The sequence below is a fragment of the Colletotrichum jinshuiense genome, chromosome 1 (genome assembly GCF_051148585.1).
Source record: "Colletotrichum jinshuiense chromosome 1, complete sequence".
NCBI lineage: Eukaryota > Fungi > Ascomycota > Sordariomycetes > Glomerellales > Glomerellaceae > Colletotrichum > Colletotrichum jinshuiense.
The window spans coordinates 2,798,315-2,815,845 of NC_139302.1; the positions used below are offsets into that span (position 1 = coordinate 2,798,315).

At 59.8% G+C, this 17,531-nt stretch overlaps 3 protein-coding genes across 3 annotated transcripts; 2 read left to right on the top strand and 1 right to left on the bottom strand.

The window, feature by feature from the left end:
• Positions 1 to 6,548: 6,548 nt before the first annotated feature.
• Positions 6,549 to 8,948, top strand: EsH8_I_000727 (transient receptor potential ion channel family protein; the record flags this gene model as incomplete). The annotated part of the gene is made up of 3 exons (XM_083268140.1): positions 6,549 to 6,867; positions 6,946 to 8,532; positions 8,599 to 8,948. 3 exons carry the CDS (start codon positions 6,549 to 6,551, stop codon positions 8,946 to 8,948), a joined length of 2,256 nt encoding a protein of 751 aa, XP_083118578.1.
• Positions 8,949 to 11,196: 2,248 nt separating this feature from the next.
• Positions 11,197 to 12,674, top strand: EsH8_I_000728 (phosphoprotein phosphatase methylesterase 1; the record flags this gene model as incomplete). The annotated part of the gene is made up of 3 exons (XM_083268141.1): positions 11,197 to 11,423; positions 11,544 to 12,382; positions 12,508 to 12,674. The coding sequence occupies 3 exons, from the start codon at positions 11,197 to 11,199 to the stop codon at positions 12,672 to 12,674; spliced, it is 1,233 nt and encodes a 410-aa protein (XP_083118579.1).
• A 1,642-nt stretch (positions 12,675 to 14,316) lies between these two features.
• Positions 14,317 to 16,125, bottom strand: EsH8_I_000729 (cytochrome P450; the record flags this gene model as incomplete). The annotated part of the gene is made up of 2 exons (XM_083268142.1): positions 14,317 to 15,742; positions 15,848 to 16,125. The coding sequence occupies 2 exons, from the start codon at positions 16,123 to 16,125 to the stop codon at positions 14,317 to 14,319; spliced, it is 1,704 nt and encodes a 567-aa protein (XP_083118580.1).
• Positions 16,126 to 17,531: the final 1,406 nt, after the last annotated feature.

Sequence of the window (17,531 nt, forward strand, 5' to 3'; positions counted from 1 at the left end):
CGCCGGGAACACCCCCGGCTTGGGCACATTTTGCCTGGTGTTATCGATGTTGTTGGTGCCGGTTGGGCTTTCACCGGCCATCCCCCGCCGTCTCTCATGTGGTGACGCCATACCCAATGTCGGGCAACCCTGTGATAAAGACAGATGGTAAAGCACACCAGATCAAACTTTGTGATTGGGGGGGAGTATTGTGTTTTTTAATGCAAAGGTTCGGATAGATAAACTTTTTTAAAACAACTGACGGTGTTTACGCGCTCGGCTCGGCGGTGCACACGCACAGGCGGCATGCCAATTCTGTCCGGGATGACTTTGGGCCAGCTTTTTTATTACTATTGATGTATTTTGGGGTCTTTTTTTCTTCGGGTTTCCCCACCAGAGAAGAAGCATTTTTAGCAACCCGTCGCTCCATTTTCCAAGACTTTCTTATCCTGACGAATGAACCCGGACCTCTGGTGAGATTTGCGCGGCCCTTGTCCCTCCTCTCCGCCCCCCCTTCTCGAAGAGTTAGTTGCCCGAGCCCGCAGTTTTTTCCAAGGCAAGCGTTGCAGTCGCGTGTATGGAGAAGGGGGAACGGGGCGGGGGGCGGTTTGTTTAAAGAGAATGAATGAGAATGAGTGAGTGAGAGAGAGAGGAGGACCCGCTTCATACGAGCGAGGCGCAATGCCTCCCCCCCTCCTCCTCCCCTGGATTGCAGGTTCTCGTAGCCATTGGAAATGAGGGATGGATATGACGGCGGGCCGCGGGGGAGCCGGGGGGGACGTGTTCGCACTCCCGTCCGGGTGTGCGTTGTTCCTTGACGGTCTGGCAGGTTTTCGCTCTCACTCTGGTCACGACGAAGTTGGAACGGTCGGTTCGGGAAGATGGGAGATGGGAGTGGATGCCCGAAGGGGGAGGACGGGCATGGGGTTTTTTTTTTTGACGGGGACCTGGGACGGACGGAGGTTATTCTGGATCCGTGCCTGATTGTCGGTACTCTTGCATGGAGGCGCGCATGAGGTAGATGGGCAGGGAGGGGCCGGCCGGGCGCGCGGTAGCTGGCATTCCACGAAGGTGGTTGGGCGGGTTTCTGGATGGGGACTTTTGAGGATGAGGAATGGCCGGGTGTTGTAGATTGCAGAGAGGAGGACGGGAGATAGAGAGAGAGAGAGAGAGAGTCATGCCCCGTCGTTCCCTCAGCCAGCCCGCCGATGGCATGGGTATTTTTGGAAACATGGACGGACTTTGTGTGCGTTTGTCTTGGATGACGAGGCAGGGACGATGGTTGACGGGGTCCGCGATGGAAGCCTTTTACGGGAGTACTGGGCGAACGCGTGGAGAGGAAGGACAAAAAAGCAAAGCAGGCCAGCGGGACGACGAAACATACCTTGTTGTTGTTGCTTTTTTTGTGTGCCGATGTATATACGAGTGCGTGTGTGAATGCTTCACTTTGGATCTCTCTTTCCTCCCTCATCGTGCAAGGCATAAGCGAGAGGGTTATAGCGGGCATCTTGTTAATGTGCTCTCGCCGGCCGTGATAATGCGGGCACCGGGGTGGGCTTTTGAGAGTTTGAGGAAGGGGCAGTCAATGGGGGATGATGCTTGATGGGCGAGGGAGAGGGAGAGGCGGGGTTGGCTCGGGTCCGGGGTGGCCGAACGACGGGTGTTTCTCAACGGCCAAGTCTTTTTTTCTTATCCATCGTCATCTTCAGCATCATCGTCGCCTACGTCTTCTTCCTCTCCGAGCCCAGAATTTCGTGGCAGTGTGGTGTTAGTGAGGTTAGGGGGGAGCCGTGCGCACGCGAGGAGCCTGTCTTGATCTTGATGCAGCAACGGTCGTTGAAGGGACGGGGAGGTGTTACGATAAGGGTACGAGGACCTCGCCAACATGACGCAACCTGAAGAAACGGGCGTGTTTGAAGACTCTTTCTAATTTTTTTAACGAGAGCCACGGAGGGCTGGGCCGAAGGAAGGGGAGACCCCTCCCATCTCTGTCTCTTGACGCCAACAAGAAACCGATCAAGGTTTTGGTGCCGTGAGAAGGGGTGGCTCGGCGACAGGCACAAACATCGGACGAAACTGACAGGAGTCCAAAAGCCTGACAGGGCCCTGAGGCGTAAGTCGTTGCGTAACGAGGTGGGAGGAAGAGGGGGAGGAGGGATCCGGGGCTGAAAAAGAAGACAAAGCCACAGGAAAGGAAGGAAGAAAAAAAAAAAACACTCTCCGAGGTGAGACGAGACGATGAGGAGGTGGCGCTCCTGTCTGTGCCCGGCGCCGGCATGGAGACAGACATGCGTGGGACGCGACTACTGCGGGTTTTTTGCGACGACGGCGGCGTCGACGGGGCTCGTGGACGGTTCGGCAGACGGACGGACGGGCAGGAACTCGCTGGAGCTCGCACTCTCTCGCCCTTGGGGCTTCCCGTGTCTGTGAGTGCATTGACGGCCTTGGGCCAGTGCGCCCAGTGGCAGATGGCAGATCAGACAGAACAAGCCTCGGACGGGACACTGGGTTCACGGCCTTGGTATTTTTCTTTAATTTTCCTTTGGCTCCAAATTCTTTTGGCCTGGCAGGTGCGCCAGGCAGGCCGGGCAGGCAGGCCTCCCAGGGCACGGGCGGGAGGGAGCAGGTGGGCGCGTGAGCTTGACGGGAGATGGGACGGAACAGCGGGTAATCCGATGTCTTGGGGCACACACACACGCAGAGAGGAGGGGGGGAGGGGCGCGCCCGCGAGATCAGGACTGCCTTGCCTGGCCCTGTCTTGACGTTAAACACAGCCGGCCGGTCGTGCGCAACAAATGAAGGTGGCCAACGAATAAACTCTGTTGGTGGTTGAGACGGACCAAGATAGAATCGACGGCACCCGTACACTGCGGGTTGCACAGGACACATGCGAGAGCAAATGTGGCCCATCGGACGACGGCCTGTCCTGTCTCTGTGGTTATCTGCGCGCCCGATATGAATGGTGGTAGCGACGTGGATAAGAGCGGCATTGGGTGCGACGTGGAGAAGATGTGAATTGGACCGGGGGTGGGAGGAGCGAGAGTGAGAGTGAGAGTGAGCGTGAGAGTGAGAGAGATACCCACGCTCGCACGCTCACACGCACACCGAGAGAGTGACAGCGATGGTGTATTTTTAATTCGGGGTTAATCTTATAGGGTATCAATCAAATCAATCGGGTTCCAACAATCGATTGCGGTGCAATCAGCCAGTTGCCAAAGCCGGTCAACCCCCGTCGAGAAACTGTGGTTCTGGACGAGATGAACGCCCTGAAGAGGGACTCTCGGACATGGCAGCAGCGGCAGAGGAGGAATTGAAATCACAATAAATTTCCCGTGGCTGCATGGGCTCTTTTTTTCCCGCGACACCATTCAACGCAATCAATCAATGCAGGGCGTCCCCGCGACAGGCCGACAACCCTCCCACCCCTGAGCCACCGACCGGTATTCATTCGTCTCTGCCGTTGCTGTTTTGTCTTTGCGATTGTTGCCGACCATGTTTCCCCCCCGTCTGTGGCGTCCGCCGGCCTCAATGAAGAATTCACCTTCTTCCCGCCCCCCCTCAGCTGGGCAGCGTCCCAGAGACAGAGAGAGCGAGAAAATGAGAGACAAAGTCTTCCATCCTTCTCCGTGATGGCGCAGTTTCAGACAGGACCGGGGCATGGCACCGGTTTGGTTCGGGGTTCCCTGCTTCGTGGCGCCGCGGAGGCCCATTTCGAACCGCGGGAGCCAATGAAGCCGCCGGGCACCAGCAAGACAAAAAGCCCCGTCCAGGAATTCGAGCCCGTCCAGAACTCCCCTGTCGATCTCCCAGCCAAGCTAAGCCGCCCCCCACCACTAGCCCCCCCGGAGACCCCTGACCAAGATGCAGGGGCGGGCGTTACTGCTGCGCTGTGCAGAGCTGGTAGGTAGCTATGTACGGCTATGTATGTGTATATCTGTGTATGTATGGGGAGTGGGTGAAGGGTGGGTAGGATGCAGGTTTGTGCCTGGTTTTCCTTCTTGTCCCCCCTGAATCGTTACTTTCTTGTGTCCCAGGGGGCACTGGGTTCGCTGGACGGACGGCCACTGACGAAGCAACTGGGCGATGGCCGACCAGACGGGACAATGTGGGAACGCCGGCGGTTGGATAGCACATACGTAGTAGTAGTAGGAGTAGTAGGAGTAGCAGTAGTGTCCAGAGGGCACCTCGTGAATCGTCGCCGAGGCAGTGACTGCGCTGCTGCTCTCCGCGCCCGGTACGTATCCAGCGCGGAATTGCCGAGACCTGCTCTCGTCGAGGCATTGTTTCAAGGCCCACAACAAAGAATGGGCGAGCCGGTACCTTATGTAAGGTTAACTGTAGCTCAGCCCGCGAATGAATAGTGTACGTAGTGTACGAAGTAGTGTAGCGTAGTGTACACGGCGTGTGCCCGCCTCTGCACGCTGCACCATGTACTTCTGTGTTGTCGCCCCTCGAGCGACAACGCATGGCCGTTTTATTTGCACACAAAGCCCTCCCCTTGCCTTCCCTGCCGTGTCTCTCGCAGGCCGTTGAGGTGCGGTGCCTCATTCAAACGGTAATTTGACGGCAGCCCGGCTTGGAGGTACGTATCTCGCTCGCCCTCTCAGGCAAATTGCTTCCTTGCTCCAATCCCGGGCCCTCAATCTCTTGTTTCCTCGCACCAGCAAGGACTCTGACGACGACGGACCAGTCTGGACTGATCGCCCACACGACACACGCCCAGTCTAGACAGATGCCAGCCGGGGGCTTGTATTGGGGGGGCCTCTCCCTCTTGGGTCTTTCGGGGCCCGGCTGTTTTTTTTCTTTTCTTTTTTTTTCTCTTCTTCCCTTCCCCCTCTCCTTCGCCTGCGTAGACGTAGACGTAGGCGTAGACACGGCACTACGCACTAACTTGCTTGCACGGTCTGTGTCAAAGATGCTGCCTCCAACTTTTCCGTCCTACCGGTCGTATTCGCCCCCTCTTCCCTGCAGTAGCCGCCTGCACACGTCTCGCGCCGTCGGGCGGGCTAAAAGTCGGCGACAAGCAGCCGCACCATGGCATGCTATTGCCGTGGCCAGGCCCATAGCAGACTGACGACGGACAGCCAACCAGCCGGCCCGTCGTCGGCCTGCCACTCTGGCTGGCACAGAGCGAGAGGAGAGATGACGGGCTGAGGCCGGGCTCCAGCGACCCAACGAGGGACCCAGTTCATCAGCGCCACGGCGTGGGTCGCCCCAATCCTTGGGCTATTACTGGACATATGAACCGGAGCCAGGGGGAGAGAGAGAAAGAGAGGGACGCTTGCCGCAAGGGTTTGACGGCCTTCCGGCTGGGCTCGAGGTGCCTTGGAGAAGCTTGGAGGTTTCCTCGCGAGCAAGGAATATGTCAGGGACGGGGTTCCAATCGAATGCCCTCGCCGCCCGGTGGAGACGACGGGGGGGGTACGGCGAACACGACGTCTCCCTCTGTCAGTCTGTTAGCCTGTGTGTCCGTGTGCCTCTCTTACTCGAGAGAAAGTGAGAGAGAGCGTGAGTGCATGTATGTGACATGCCCCATCCACACCAATCCGCACGCCATCCCAGGGTCCATGTCCCTTTTTGCATGGGGCCCGTGGACGAGAACAGACGACGCTGAGGTCGCTTCCAGGTCTCCATCTCCCGCTGGCCATCGATCGCCAATCGTTTCCCGTTCCTGCTCGTTCGTGTTCGTCCTTTTCCTTCTTCGTCCCTCGCTGTCTCTGTTTCCTCTCCCTCCTCCCACACACCACTCCACCACCACCTCCTGACCGGCGTGCATTCTCAGCATCGTCACCTTCCGCTCGTTTCATATACCCGCCCGTGGTCTTTAGCCTCTTTTTTCTCAGCCACTGTCTCTCTCTTTTTGGCTGCTTCCAAACTCCCCTCTCTCTCACACACACTCTCTGCCCATCATAACCTTCGACAACCGCCTCTCACCATAGGTCCACTGTCCTGCTCCGTCGGTCCATCTCACTCGACACCAAAGAGGCCTTATACAGGCTCATCCCATCGACGCCTTTCGGGCCCTGCAAAGGCACTTCGTTGCCAGCCCATCTTCCCCTTCTTTCCAGGTTGATCCTCGGCCTCTTTTCTTTCCTCTCTCTTGGTCCCGTTCTGTTAAACAAAAAAGCTGTGCTTGCTTCCTGTTGGCCCTCAGCCGTCTTTCAAAATTCCTCTTCACTAGTGCCCTCCAGCTTGTTTTGTTTCTTTTGGTCCACGACTCTCGCCATATACCCCCCCGACGCGACGACGACGAATCGAACAGCATCACTCGCTTCACCAAGAGGAAACACCAAATCCGGGCCATCTCACCGCGACGAACACGGAACCTCTCTCACTCTCACTCTCACACCAATCACTGTATCAAAGCGTATCAATCTGTTATAGCTGGGAAAGGGACGGCGACAATCGTTTAGGAGTACTGGAGAAAGAAGCTCGAAGAGGCTCAAAAAAGAAAAGCATAGACTTTGGATATACCCCCCAATTACACGGCTTTGGGAACCATTCCGATTCCCGACAGAACGACGAACAACGAATTTCCTAACCGCCAAATTCACACACCACACCACACCATGACGCGAACCGCGCCCACCTGGGGCCCCAAGAGGCTGCTGGCCTTGGCCGGCGCCTTTGCAACCGGCACCCTCGCCGACTCCGTCCTCAAGACCAGCAGCTTCACCACCTGCGGCAACGAAACCGCCATCACGGTCCAGAAGATCGACATTCAGTACAACAACGACAACAAGACCGTCACATTCGACGTGGCGGGAACGAGCTCCAAGGTCCAGAACGTCACCGCCGTCCTGGACGTCACCGCCTACGGAACCGCCATTTACTCGAACAGCTTCAACCCTTGCGACGCCGGCACCTACGTCGCTCAGCTGTGCCCTGGTACGTGCCCGGCTCTGCACTCACACGGCTCCCCCGGTGGTGGGCCTGGATGGATTTGAAATGACTAACGTGTCGCAGTTCCCGCCGGTAGCTTCTCGGCCCGCGGAACCCAGGAGATTCCCGCCGAGTACGCCAGCATGGTCCCCGACATCGCCTTCGCCGTCCCCGACATTGCCGCCCAGGCCAAGCTGCAGCTCAAGTCCCTCGACTCGGACGAGGAGGTCGCCTGCATCCAGTCCCAGGTCACCAACGGCAAGACGGCCAGCGTCGCCGCCGTCTCGTACGTCGCCGCAGGCGTTGCCGGCCTCGCCCTCGTCGCCACCGGCGTGTCCGCCGTCAGCTCTGCCTTCGCGGGAGGTAGCGCGGCTCTCAGCGGCAGCCATGCCGGCGGTGGTACCGGCACCATCAGCCCCAGCTTCACCGAGGTCTTTGGCTGGTTCCAGGGCATGGCCATGAACGGCATGCTCTCCGTCAGCTATCCCCCCGTCTACAGCAGCTTCGTCAAGAACTTCGGCTTCTCCACCGGCATCATCCCCTGGACCGACATGCAGGTCGCCATCGACAACTTCCGCGGCATGACCGGCGGCGACCTCAGCAAGGACAGCGTCGAGATCCTGAAGAACAGCACCCTCATCCTCGCCGACGGCTCGACCGTCGACGGCGGCAGCGCCCTCTTCAAGGCCAAGCGCGCCATGGAGGCGTTCAACGAGCTCGTGCTGCGGGAGATCGAGACGAGCGTCAACGGGACCACCACCAGCGGCGACTCGAGCGACGACCCCGTCACCACCATCAAGCAGAAGGTCCAGGGCATCACGGCCTTCGTCAACACCCTCAGCGTGCCCAAGTCCAACACCTTCATGACGGTCCTCCTCATCGTCGCCATCGTCATCGCCGCCATCGTCGTCGGCATCCTCCTCGTCAAGGTCATCCTCGAGTTCTGGGCCCTCTTCGGCAGCTTCCCCAAGGCGCTCTCCGGCTTCCGCGAGCACTACTGGGGCTCCATCGCCCGCGCCGTCACCTCGCTCATCATGCTGCTCTACGGCATCTGGGTGCTGTACTGCATCTTCCAGTTCACCAACGGGGACTCGTGGGCCGCCAAGACGCTCGCCGGCGTCAGCCTCGGCATCTTCACGGCCATCCTGGCCTTCTTCTCGTACAAGATCTGGAGCACCGCCCGCAAGCTGAAGCAGGCCGAGGGCGACGTCAGCGGCCTCTACGACGACAAGAACAACTGGATCAAGTACAGCCTCTTCTACGAGTCGTACAAGAAGAACTACTGGTGGATCTTCGTCCCGGCCATCGTCTACATGTTCGCCAAGGGCGCCATCCTCGCCGCCGGCGACGGCCACGGCATGGCCCAGACCGCCGCCCAGCTCATCGTCGAGGGCCTCATGCTCTGCCTCCTCCTCTGGAGCCGGCCCTTCGAGCGCAAGTCCGGCAACGTCATCAACATCACCATCCAGGTCGTGCGCGTGCTTTCCGTCGCCTGCATCCTCGTCTTCGTCGAGGAGTTCGGCATCGCCCAGACCACCCAGACCGTCACCGGCGTCGTCCTGATCGCCGTCCAGTCGGCGCTGACGGGCATCCTCGCCCTGCTCATCATGTGGAACGCCATCAACGCCTGCTGCAAGGAGAACCCCCACCGCAAGCGCAGAAAGGAGATGGGTAAGTTGAATCCCGCGCGGGACCCCCCGAGACCAACCGTCGAACCGTCACTGACCCCCACCGCAGAGAAGATGCAGCGCGACCTGGACACGCTCACGCCCCTGGACGCCCGCAACTCCCTCCTCATGGACCGCAAGGACCCGGAGGCCGGTACCACCTTCTCCATGTCCAGCGTCCCCGAGAAGCGGGACCTGCGCTCCGAGTCCCCCGACCGCTACGTGGGCGCCACGGGCAACGCCCCCTACCGTCCCCTGATGCCCAGCACGCCCTACAACAACGGCAACCAGAGCAGCGAGAACCTCGTGCTCGGCGCCGCGCCCATCGCCGACAGGAAGCCGACGCTGCCGAACGTGGGCGGGGACTACGGCCAGGCGGGATACGGCGGCGGTGGCGGTTACCGGGGTGTGTACCACTGAACAACCTTCCTTACCGACGAAAAAAAAAAAGCATAAACCAAACAGGAGGGGTGGGGGAGGGACGCCCGCGAAACCGCGGGCTTGGCCTGTGAAATGACAATGAACATAGAAAGTGTGGAATGTATGACAACGGGGGATCTCTCTGTCTTAGCTTCATAGAGATCCGGGGAAGAGCCACATTATATCTCTCTCTCCTTTCTTCTTTATCCTTTAACCTTTTTTCCTTATTCTTTATTCTATATTTCAGACTTTCCTTGCCTCCTCTCTCTCTCTCTCTGTCAAATGTTTTTTTTACTACATCACACAACATTATACCTCTGCAACATATGGTCATGATACCGACGGCTGCTTTGTGTTGTTTTTATCCTTTTTTTTACTTTTATTCCGCCCTCTTCTCGCCCTCCCGCCTCCTTTTTTTTTATATGAGGGAGAGGGAAAGAGGAGAGGGAGGGGAATGAGCGCGCCCCTCCTCGTAGTCGTTTGTCGTATGTGTGCACCAAAACACAATACGCAAGACAATATCCGAGAGATATATTCCGACCGCAAGGTTTCCCAAGGGTGGTAGAACATGGGGTGTGTGCGAATTTCGTTTTCCCGCTGCGACGCGGCGGGACGGGGGGCTCGGATAGTTTAACACTACAAATGGAACGCAAAAAATTAATATGAATGATGGCCCGGGATTGTCGTGTGTGTGTGTGTGTGTGTGTGTGTGTGTGTGTGTGTGTGATGTAGGAGTTTGGTGAGTGGTGTGGTGTAGTTTGACGCCGTCTTTGGGAATACACGTTGCCATGCAAAGCGAGCCGGTCTTCTCATTCGTCTCGCCGACTGGGGGCCTAGCTCGCGAACCATCTCATTGTTCACGACCTCTACCACGAGCACCGCTCCGACGAAGGGGCCGGGGACTCCAGCGACGGACCTGTCTCGACGCTCCCTGAAGGAAGGAAACACCATGCCCCCCCTTGTTGTCCTCTTTTTATCCGGCATGGGCGTAGATGAGGTGGCTTCGCAGATCTTTTCTGAGATGGCCTGACCCGGCCGCGACCTTGACCTTGACCTTGACCTTGACCTTGAACCCAGGGACCCGCAAATGGGAATTGAAAGTGGTCGGTCAGGGTGATTGAGCGCGCGCGGGCGTGCAACGTCAATTTGCACCTCCGTGTCCCCGCCGCCCCCCCGACTGAGCCAGAGCTGGGCCCCGGTTCATTCCTCCCCTCGCACACGGGGTGTTTGTACTCGAGCTCTGGGTTCCCCTCGAACGCTATGAGGGTGCTTACTTCGCACGAGTGGTACATGGAAGTCAGAGAGGGACGGAGTGACAAAAAAAAAAGGAGAGAAAGGTAAAATATCGGGGGCATTGGCTGTATTCTTTTCTTCTCCTCTCTCACCAGACATACACTTCACCCCGACCTCTGTCTCTAATCGAGCGTGTGTTGCATTGAGCTTGGCCCGTCCTACGTTGGCGGTAATGTGAATTTCAACATGGCATCTCGGACTCGGGGCTCCTTTGCCCACCTTGATCGCACTGGCACACACACCAGGCCAATTGTCTCTTGAGTTGTCCCTCTTTCTCTCTCCCCAGCAAGCTTGCCATGTCTCACCTTTGAGCTTGCGGGTGATGCCGACCCGATGCCCCTCTGTCAGTCAGCCAGCCTAAGCCATCGCTTGGCCTCACGGCGGCAGTAACGCACGATTCAATCCCGCTTCACAGTGGCGGTGTTATGTTGAAATCAATCTCACATCAATCCGCCGATGTGGAAGGAACATACATTATGGGGCGTCTCTCTCCTTCCAGGGAAGTTGGCAGGACCCCCCATTGCAGCGAAACAGGACCGCCATCGCAGGCGACGTGGGCACTGTATGCTCCCGCCACAAAAGGCCCCACGGCACAGTGCCAACAGCTTCGCTGCCCCTCATCACCCCACTGAGCGTCATCCACACACACACACACACAACCGCCAGCCTCAAACCTGGTCTCACATCGCACGCCCGGCTCAACTCACCACCTTGCACAGTCGGCGGCCCCAGTCCTGCGCTCCCATCGCTCATTCATTCATGTAAACGGATGCCGGCCTGTACATCTGTCGTCGCACGGCCCCGAACCTCTCTGCACACGCCGCCTCTTCCCGCCGGGCTTGGCGCCCCGACCGATCGGTGAGACCCGCGGGCCCCTCCAAACGACATCTCGGCCGTCCGCCCTCCCACACGCCATCGCCAATCTGCGCGCGCACCGCCGTCAATTCCCGTCAAGATGAGCGAGCTGCAAAGGGCCTGGGCCAAGAGGAAACTCGACCCCATGCACCCGTTCCCGGAACCCCTCAACGACCTCGACGAGGAGCCCGAGACCGACCAGGTGCCCGAGCTGCCGGAGCACATGGACGACGGGGACTCGTCATCGGCCTCGTCCGCCTCCTCCGCCTCGTCCACGGGCACCATCATCCCGTCGCCGAGCCAGAACTTGTTTGCTCGACCGCAAGGGTAAGATAACCACGGCCCCGTCGTTCTCCTCTGATCTCGCTCGCATGCACCGGGGGAGGGTGGGAGATGGAGGGGAGGAGGGAGAGGCGAGCGCTCGGCAGGACGCTGATTCGCTTCTAGTGTGTCGCGCGGCCGCACGCTGGAGCAGATCCCCTGGACGACCTACTTCGAACGCGAACTGTTCCTCAAGCCCGGAGGCGAGGCCGGCGGCGGCGGCCCGGACGCCGTGACCTACCACGCCTACCTCAACTCGCCCGTCGGCAAGGGCCCGCTCTTCGTCCTGCACCACGGCGCCGGCTCGTCGGGGCTGTCGTTCGCCGTGCTGTCGTCCGAGATCAGGAAGCGGCTCCCCTCGGCCGGCATCCTCTGCCCCGACGCGCGCGGCCACGGCTCGACCGTCGTCACGGACGGCACCGAGCTGAACCTGAGGCTCGACGTCCTGACCGAGGACCTGTTCAGCGTCATCCAGCTGACCAAGGCGCAAATGTCGTGGCAGGAGCTGCCCCCCGTCATCCTCGTCGGCCACTCGCTGGGCGGCGCCGTCGTCACCGACCTCGCCCGGTCCGCGAGGCTGGGGAGCTCGCTGCTGGGCTACGGGGTGCTCGACGTGGTCGAGGGCTCCGCCATGGACGCGCTGCAGAGCATGCTGACCTACCTGTCGACGCGGCCCACCGGCTTCGTCAGCCTGCAGGCGGGCATCGACTGGCACATCCGCTCCCGCACCATCCGCAACTCCGTGTCGGCGAGGACCTCGGTGCCGGCGCTCCTGGTGCACGACGACTCGGTCGACCCCACGCGGCCCTGGCGGTGGCGGACCGACCTGGCGGCGACGCAGCCCTTCTGGGAGGGCTGGTTCGTCGGGCTGAGCAAGAAGTTCCTCGAGGCCCGGGGCGGCAAGCTGCTGCTGCTGGCGGGGACCGACAGGCTGGACACGGAGCTGACCATCGGCCAGATGCAAGGTGAGGCAGCCCCCCTCCCCCTTTTTTTTTCATTTCTTTTTCAATGCAAACGTGACGAGCGAAGGTCTCGACGGCCGTTGAAAAGAGGACCCCGTATGCTGACGCCCGCGCGTGTGTGTGCCCAGGGAAATACGCTCTGCAGGTCTTCCCGGAGGCGGGCCACTTCATCCAAGAGGACCTGCCCGAGAAGACGGCGCTGGCCGTCGTGGACTTTTACAGGCGGAACGACAGGAGCGCCCTGGTGCTGCCGCCCAAGGTCGGCGACCTGCTGAGGCAGGGCAAGAGGGTGTAGCTGGACGGGCGGGCGGGCGCGTATAGAGTCTCGGCTGCCGTACGTTCGGGATTATACCCCTCCCCTCCCCGTTCCCGCTCCCGTTCCAAAATTCCCACCAGGAACCCCTTTTTTTTGCTCGTCTCAATGGCCCGGTCTCCGTCGCGCCGGAAGCGGGCGCCAGATAGCAGCACAGCATGTAGTAGTATTCCGAGGCATGCGTCATGGGGAAAGGAGGACCAAAGAAAGAACAAAATGAAATGAAAAAAAAAAAAGAAAAGAGAAGAAAAGTGACCCACGCACAGAGTGAATGGCGGCGGTTGGCTCTTTATCGTCTCCCCCAGACGGGTAGAACGTCTACAAGGGGGTGACTCTCACACATATATGTCGGTCGTGGGAAGACAGGGGGTGGAGGGTGCTGTCGTCCTCGTCGTTCCGTTGACTAGTGAGGCGAGGTTGAATGGCACGTTTGGATCATCCTCCCCTTCCCCCCCCCTTTTAATGTGAGGCACCTTTACAGTCTAGACGTGTCCCAATGAAAGAGCACGCATGCTGGGACAACCCGCGGATACCGCCCTTGGGAGGGGAAGAAGTCTCGAAGGAGCCGGGTCCATAGGCCGCAGCGGGCCCTTGGAGCATCGTGAACCGTTCGTGTCCACACAGACACGCGGGCAGGCAGGCACGCGTTCATGCATCTATATGTATACACACATTTATATGTATCGGCGTGTGTATCTATGTATTTATGTATACAGGTGGCCGCGCCACCAGTACACGTTGTCACCGGCCGACGGCCGCGGCGGTCTCTGCCGTTGCTTATCCCGTGCTCCCTTGTTCATCGTGCCGCGAAGACAACGTAAACGGAAAAGGGGGCGGAGGAGGGGGAGGGGCTTCCAACCACGCAACTGGCTCCCCTCCCCTCTCGGCCCAATCCGAAGAGAATAGAGAGCGGAAGAGTCGAGGAGCTGAGGAGGCGAGGCTGAAGCACCGACCAGGCTTGGGCTTCGGCTTCGGCCTCGTTCCTGTAGCTGCTCTCACTCCTCTGTTCCGCGTGTAGATCCAGCCCACCCGCTTCGGTCGGGCTTCTCGACTTATCTTCGTGCTCATCTTCGTTCTCATCCTCGTTCTCATCCTCGTTCTCATCCTCGTTCTCGTCCTCGTTCTCATCCTCGCGCAACACTTGGGTCTCAGGACACCTTCCGTCACTGGCCGACCGCCTCCCCCCGGTTTCCAACGAGCCCCTACCGTTGTCGAAAGACACGCCCACGACGACGACAACTCCAACTACAGCAGTTCAAACAAAAACGAGAGCAGAGGAGCAGGAAGGGGAGGGGTGGGTTAAGGGTGGGAGTGAGCACCCTACAATATTGACGACACACATGGTCAATGCCAACAATTTAAAACAAAAACTGAGCAAATTTGATTCGTACAGCATATATATATATATATATACCGATCCCACACGTCTGTCTTCCCGCTCATATAACCCGTCCCGGAAAAAAATACCCCGAACAGGGGGCCTCGGCGTGCTCCTATGTACCCTTTTTTTTTGCCCGCGCCGCGGGCGAGTCCCGGTCTTACAGTCATGCTCACATCATTAGATTAACAACACGTTTCCCGTCCGTTCCCCCCAACCCCACGTGGTCCCTCCCCGGGCGGGCCGTCACCAGCCGTCCACGACCTTGACGTACACGTGCAGCCCCTTGGACGGGCGGGCGGTGACGCCGCCCTTGATGCTCAGGTTCTTCTCGTCGTACTCCTCCTTGTTCTTCAGGCTGAACTCGAAGCGGCCGAGCCACGAGGCCAGGATGCAGGCGAACTCGGCCTTGGCGAAGCCCTGGCCGATGCAGCTCCGCGGCCCGTGGAGGAACGTCATGTAGGCGAAGTTGCTCGTGGCGCCGCCGCTGGCGGCGGCCTTCTTGGCCTCGGCGTCGGTGCCGTCGCGCGGCAGCCACCGGTCCGGGTCGAAGCGGCCGGCGTCCGGGCCCCACAGGGCCGTGTCCTTGTTGGTGGCCCACGGGCAGAGCATGATGCGGGTGCCCTTGGGCACCTTCTGGCCGTCGATGACGGTGTCCACGGCGGCCTCGCGCAGGGTCATGGGCACGGGCGAGTAGTAGCGGAGGACCTCGTTGCAGACGGCGTTGAGGTAGGGCATGCGGTCGATGTCCGTGGCCGTGACGTCGCCCGGCGTGCCCGGGGCGGGGAGCCGCTCGCGGATCTCGAGGCGCAGGCGGGACTGGACCTCGGGGTGGAGGCAGAGGCAGTACACGGCCCACATCATGGCCGCCGCCGTGGTCTCGTGGCCGGCGGCGAGGAACGTCATCATCTGGTCGACGAGGTTGTCCTCGGTGAAGTAGCCCGACTCGAGGGCCACGGACAGGATGTCGATGTCGGTGAGCTGCTTGTGCTCCAACTTGTCCTTCTTCTCGCGGATGAGGTCGCGGCAGGTGGACCGGATGGTCTCGGCGGCCTTTGCGATGTCGCCGTTGCGCTGCAGCGGCAGCTTGTGGACGAGGTTCCCGGGGAGGAGCAGGCCGAGCACGGCGAGGAGCTGCGCCTGGCGGCTCGGCTTGAATACGTGCTGGTAGGTCTGGTTCAGGGGGTTGGACGGGTCGCGGATGGCGCCGAAGTCGCGGCCCATGCCGGCCATGCCGATGATGTCGAGCGTGGTCCGCGAGGCCCAGTTGCCGATCTCCAGGACGGCCGTGTTGGGGCCCAGGTCCGCCTTCTCGTCCTCGCTGAGGCCCTCGTGGGTGCCCTTGGCCACCTCGGCGCGCACCGCGTCGGTGATGGCCTCGACGCCCTCGCACGCCTTGCTCCAGAAGAGGGGGTACAGGTTCTTGACGTGGCGGAAGGCGAAGGCGGGCATGAGGTTCTTGCGCTGGATCTTGTGCTCGTTGTCCTCGGCCAGCAGGACGCCGACGCCGAGGATGCGGCCGATCGAGGACCGGACGGCGCCGGGCTTGCGGAAGTCGTAGTTGTGCGTGACGAGCACCTCGGAGAGGGCCTTCGGGGACGTGATCAGGAGGCGCTCCTGGTTGAAGAGGCCGCGGTACCGGATGATGCCTTCGTGGGGGATGGTGTTGATCCTGGCGTACAATGTTAGTGTTTGTCCCGGTGGCGTGCAGACGAGACGTTTGCGCAACGTCATCCGGCCGGCCAGAAGAAGAAGAAAAGACCCGGGGCGTACTCACCACTCAATCATCGGCACGCCAGTCGGCTCGCGCAATATTCTCGGGTACTGCCCCATCAACCAGTGGTCGTTCTTGGGCCCGGGGAGCGAGCGGAGGCTGGAGAAGTACTGGGGGAACAACAGGACGACGTAGATGCCCCAGCCGAGCATCTGCAACGCAAAGGCGCCGGCAAAGACGCAGACGAGGTAACATCTCGAGAGCTCTGGCTGGCGCAGAGCCAGCAGGACGGCGGCTGCCGCCGAGCTGACGGATACCGAACGCCAGGGGACGAACGACATGATTTCGAGAGAACGGCGAACGGCGACTCCGGGGGAGGTGACGAAGGGGGCGAGAGTACGGGAGGACGAGTCGGAGTGTCGGCGGCGACGGAAATGTCAACCGTAGAAGCCTCTGGGGAGAAGCAAAAAAGGAACGTCGGAATAAGTGTGTTGAGGCGCGTTTGCGTGGAGCCTCTTTGCGTGGGGAGGTAGTCCGACTTAATGCTCAACCAAGACAAGGGACACACAACGAACAGCAAAGAAGGAACCGAAGGCAAATATAGCTCCGGGTAGGCAAAGGTAATGCAAGGTTGAGCAAGGTAAATAAGAAAAGGGAAAAAAAAAGGAAAAAAAAGAACCCGGTTATATCTGGCTAAGCTCGATTGAAGGTTGTGAAGCGGCGGGCATGTGCGTGGAGGGACGAGGCGAGTAGATCCTGCAGAGGCTGGGGGGACGGTCGATCGGTTTCATGCGTACGGGGTTACAACATGCAACCAAAGCATCGCCAGCACATGTAGCGCTGGGGAAAATGCTGCAGCCCACGCACCGTGCTCGGCTGTCCTTGGTCCCTTTGTTTTCTTTAGGACAGGGGCCGCGGGGCGTTGGCGTTTGAGCGAGGGCGAGACGATGGAGACGAAAGATGGGACGAGACGAGACGCGACGGCATGGGCTGGGACGGCACCGAGTTTGGGCAAAGGTTGCAGTCTAGCGAATTGGGGAAACGGGATTGAATGCCGCTCGCGGGGCGACACGACACGTCTTGGGATTCTTTGGGATCCGGGTAGCTTTTAAAAAGAGCGGGTGCGACAGGGAGCCGGGAGGTTCGTCCCTGACGGACAAGGACGTGATGATGCTGGCTGGGGACAACGTCGATGATGACAATACGACCGTCTCCCGTTGGTCCTCCGGAACTCTAGCGGCCCTTGCTCTTGCAGCTTGGCTTGGCGGATGCTCGGCCCAGTTGGTGACAGGGACCGCCAAGGGTAGTTGATGCAAGGCAGAGAGGCTAACCTGTGTGCCGGTGACCGATTTATGTTTCCTGCTCAGCCTCGGCGCAGTAGCTCATGTCCTCTGTTGTCTCGATTGCGAAACCAACTCCCAAGGCTCTCTGCTGCCGAGTCGTCGATGTACCACCGAGGGATTCAAAGTCACCTGCGGAGGCAGCAGGAAAACCCCGGCAGGCCAATTGGCGAGTACAGCAGCAACGAAGGGACGGGCAGATGATGGAGAGCGGGACGGGAAACATGGATGAATGATCAGTACATGCTCTAGTGTAGGCTACATGACGGGGCATGGCATACGTGGGCCTCGAATGGGTTGCCCGCCTCGTACTAGCTCCTGTTCGATTGGTTAGCGAGCATGGTCTCGTTGCACTCCGACTCGCTAGGCCGGCCGGGACGGGGTTTGGGGTCCGTCTCCTCGTCCCA